This window comes from Acyrthosiphon pisum, chromosome X, assembly GCF_005508785.2.
Source record: "Acyrthosiphon pisum isolate AL4f chromosome X, pea_aphid_22Mar2018_4r6ur, whole genome shotgun sequence".
In the NCBI taxonomy this organism is placed as follows: Eukaryota; Metazoa; Arthropoda; class Insecta; order Hemiptera; family Aphididae; genus Acyrthosiphon; species Acyrthosiphon pisum.
Genome location: NC_042493.1, coordinates 37,389,367 through 37,392,851, shown reverse-complemented (window position 1 = coordinate 37,392,851; position 3,485 = coordinate 37,389,367). Strand labels below are relative to the sequence as shown.

The window sequence follows — 3,485 nt, the reverse complement described above, 5'->3', positions numbered from 1 at the left end:
GGCTGTTTTCCGCAACGCTGGTTGACGCTCACCGGCGTTTTCGAATTTTTTGATTTTCGACCGAAGCGATCGCGGTGTCGGAATCCGAATTCGGGTTTTCGACCGACCCGATGGCAGTGTCAGAATCCGTTATCTCTGCGTCCGTGGACGTATGACAAGGCGGGCGGCTGTGTTAAAATTATGAGTATGGATGGCAAAAATCGTAATCATTGCGATGTATCGAAAAATCGATGTATTTATAAACTCACCTAGATTTGGGTAATCTTTGGACACCATCATCGTTTCTTGTTGGATAAACACAACTAGATGTTGCCGAAATAAAGACGAATGATGATGACATGAAGTCTGTATGGATGTGCTCAGACACAGTTTTAGTAGTCGGGCAATAGTACACACTTTTTACGAGGATGGATTGCACCTGGGTACACTTTGAGACTACACCTTCCAAGCACACCAAAGTGCCTAAGAATTTAGACTTCATTGTCCGAGGTGTAACATGGTTCCCTCCAAAGAAACCAACGAAAAATTCATCAAATTTATTCCAATAACTTAAATCTATGCGTTTGACAAATTCTTTGAGAGCATGCTTTAGCGCTAACTCTTCATCGATGTAATTTATTATTAATTGTTTGGCCCTATATGTATTGTACTTATGTACATCATTTACGTCGACAAGTAGTCTTTGGTCGTTGTCATGAATCATTGTTCTCACTTTGCGATTGTACACATTAAGAGTCATTTCGTCGTCTAAAAAATCCATGTATTCCAACTGAATATTGTCCATTGTATCCTTTATCCAAAATTAAATTATTCAACAAGGTACGTACACCGTGTGTCACAGACTGTACCTATCGCCATTTCATAACTATCAAAATATTTGCCATAGACACCATATTGTAGTCCATAGATCGTGGAATCGGCGGAGAAAAGACATCCCGAGAATTTATTAATCGTCATGTGGTAATACGAAATTCACCACGAAATGGCAGATTTTGGAGAAATGCGTTTCGAATATATTAGAGCACGATAGTAGAAGTACTCATAAATGCACTGAGACCATTTGTAGAACTGTGCAAAATTAATTAGTGAATAAAATGTGAAAATGTAAAAGTATAAAAAATCGAATATAAACTCATTAAAAATCGAATAACAGTTTCCCTTTCGAAAATCGTTTAATAACAACCCTTTTACCTACCGACTTGAAACTTACACAGCTCGTTACTAGTGCCCTATATTCTACCGTCCCTGTGAAGTTGGTGAGCGTGACATCAATATCACGGCGTCAGGGATACGTTTGGTCTACCGCGGGACAATATATATTAGGTCACGAACTAAGATATACAGGACTGGAAACGACATGAACGGCGGAGCGCGGGGGATGGGTCCGCAATTGTCTAGCTAATCGTACACATCGATTTCGAGCGCCATCTATAGTACAACTAAATGTTCCCAAATTACCAAGTTAATTTTTAATTTGCCGCTGAGCCGCTCAATTTATGTTCTATACTTAAACCAATTTATGTTTAGAGTTATTTGCTCAATTTACTTAAATGTAAATTTTAGTTTATAATTTGATAGGTAACTATTTTTTCATTCGGCCTAAAAATTGTTTGTATATACATCTAATTTTAATATATTATACATTTTAATTAGAAAATGCGTGTATGTTCTGTGGTTGGATGTACTAGCATAAAAAAAAATCAAAAAATATATCTACATAAAGTACCAAATGACTTAAAGTTAGCTTGGAATACTGCTGTAAGTAAGGTGAATAATAAAAAAAAACCCTTGAAATATGTTTGCTCAGAACATTTCACTTATGATGAGTTTATAACATCATATTCTGTGCCAAGTGATATCTGCAGCAGTGTGAGTATCGTATATGGTAGATCAATTTTAAAGATATAATATGTACATAGGTAATTTAGTTTTGTAACTTTAATATTTAAATTATACACAGTTTATTGGTCAAAGGGTGAAACCGGGTTTAAAGAAAGGGGCAATACCTACAGTATTTGTCCATGAGAATCTAATTTCTCAAAGTGCTCAAAATATTAATAGTACTAGAGTATCTAATTTACAATGTCAGACAGAAACATTTAGAAGGGAATTATTCAGACAAGAGGTATCATTTAAAACTAATATATTTTTATGCTTAATTTTTATGAAACAAAATATGTTAACTTTCAAATGTTTATGATATAAATTAAAGGTTGTACAAGATAAACAAATTAATTCCCAAACATTTGCTACAGAACTAGACAATGAAGAAATATGTTCGAGTAAACGATTACGTTTAACCTGTTCTAAAGTAAACATTTTATTTAATTTGTTTAGAAAATATGTATTGTGAGGATAAATATTTTTGTTATTCGAGGAGTATGACTATTTTTCAAACTTTAAATATAATATAATTGAGAATATGACATTACCAGTAGGATGGAATTTATACAAAAATGAAACAACTATAATTTTATACAAACCTTTGATTAAGAACTTCAACATTGAAGAAAACAAGGAACAATTAGTAATTGAAAAACAGATAGTTTTTAAAGATGATTTATCAATTGACTTTTATGTCAATAAGTTTTGTATTCAACATGAAAGTATAGGAATGATTAAAATAACATATCATATTACCATTGAATGTATAGAACAGGCAATAATTGCTTTTGATTGGAAATTGACATGTCAAGGTGGACCTAAACCTATTGATTATCCCGGTACCTAATTATAACAATATATTTTATATATTGTATACTAATTTAACTTTTAGTTCTTGGTGAAAAAAATCTAACACAACTGATTTTATGTTTAGGAATACATAATATGAAAAATGCTAATCTTGAAAGCAACTTTTGGCGCCACATTAAATGTCCTATCCTAATAGATGAAAAAAATGGTGTCATTATTGTAATACATTGTTTTCTTACTTAAGACGCCGCAAATGTAGGTCTTTGATTACTAAAAACAAATATATAGGTTCTACACTGACTCCAACACGTCGCAGTGTGTTGAATAAAATTATGAAAAAAAAAAATATTTACAAAAATGTAATTTAAGGTAAAATTTTTAGTAAAAATTATAGTGAAATTATATTACACAATATCAGATAGTTATAAATTATAATGTAATATTGTTATTATATTAATTGTTATAAAATGCATTTTAGATTTCAAAAAAAAATATCAAAATTAAACACTGAATTAGGACTCTCTTCTATAAATGAGTTATTAGATTCAAAAAATTTGAATGATCCACAGAAATTAATTATCAAAGAAATAATTAATACAAGTAGAGCGACGATCCCAAATAATAAACGTTACAGTGAAGACTGGATTTTATTATGTATTTTATTAAGGATTCGGTAATAATTATTCCATATTGAGTTAAATATATAAACTAATGAAAGGTAATTAAATTTATATAGGTCACCTTCTACATATACATTTTTAAAACGAACAAGATATTTTACCTTTGCCTTC

At 31.2% G+C, this 3,485-nt stretch overlaps 1 protein-coding gene across 1 annotated transcript; it reads right to left on the bottom strand.

The window, feature by feature from the left end:
* Positions 1-244: 244 nt before the first annotated feature.
* On the bottom strand, positions 245-784 carry LOC103312015 (DNA replication licensing factor MCM3-like). The gene has a single exon (XM_008191990.1). It carries the CDS (start codon positions 782-784, stop codon positions 245-247), a length of 540 nt encoding a protein of 179 aa, XP_008190212.1.
* Between the last annotated feature and the right edge of the window lie 2,701 nt (positions 785-3,485).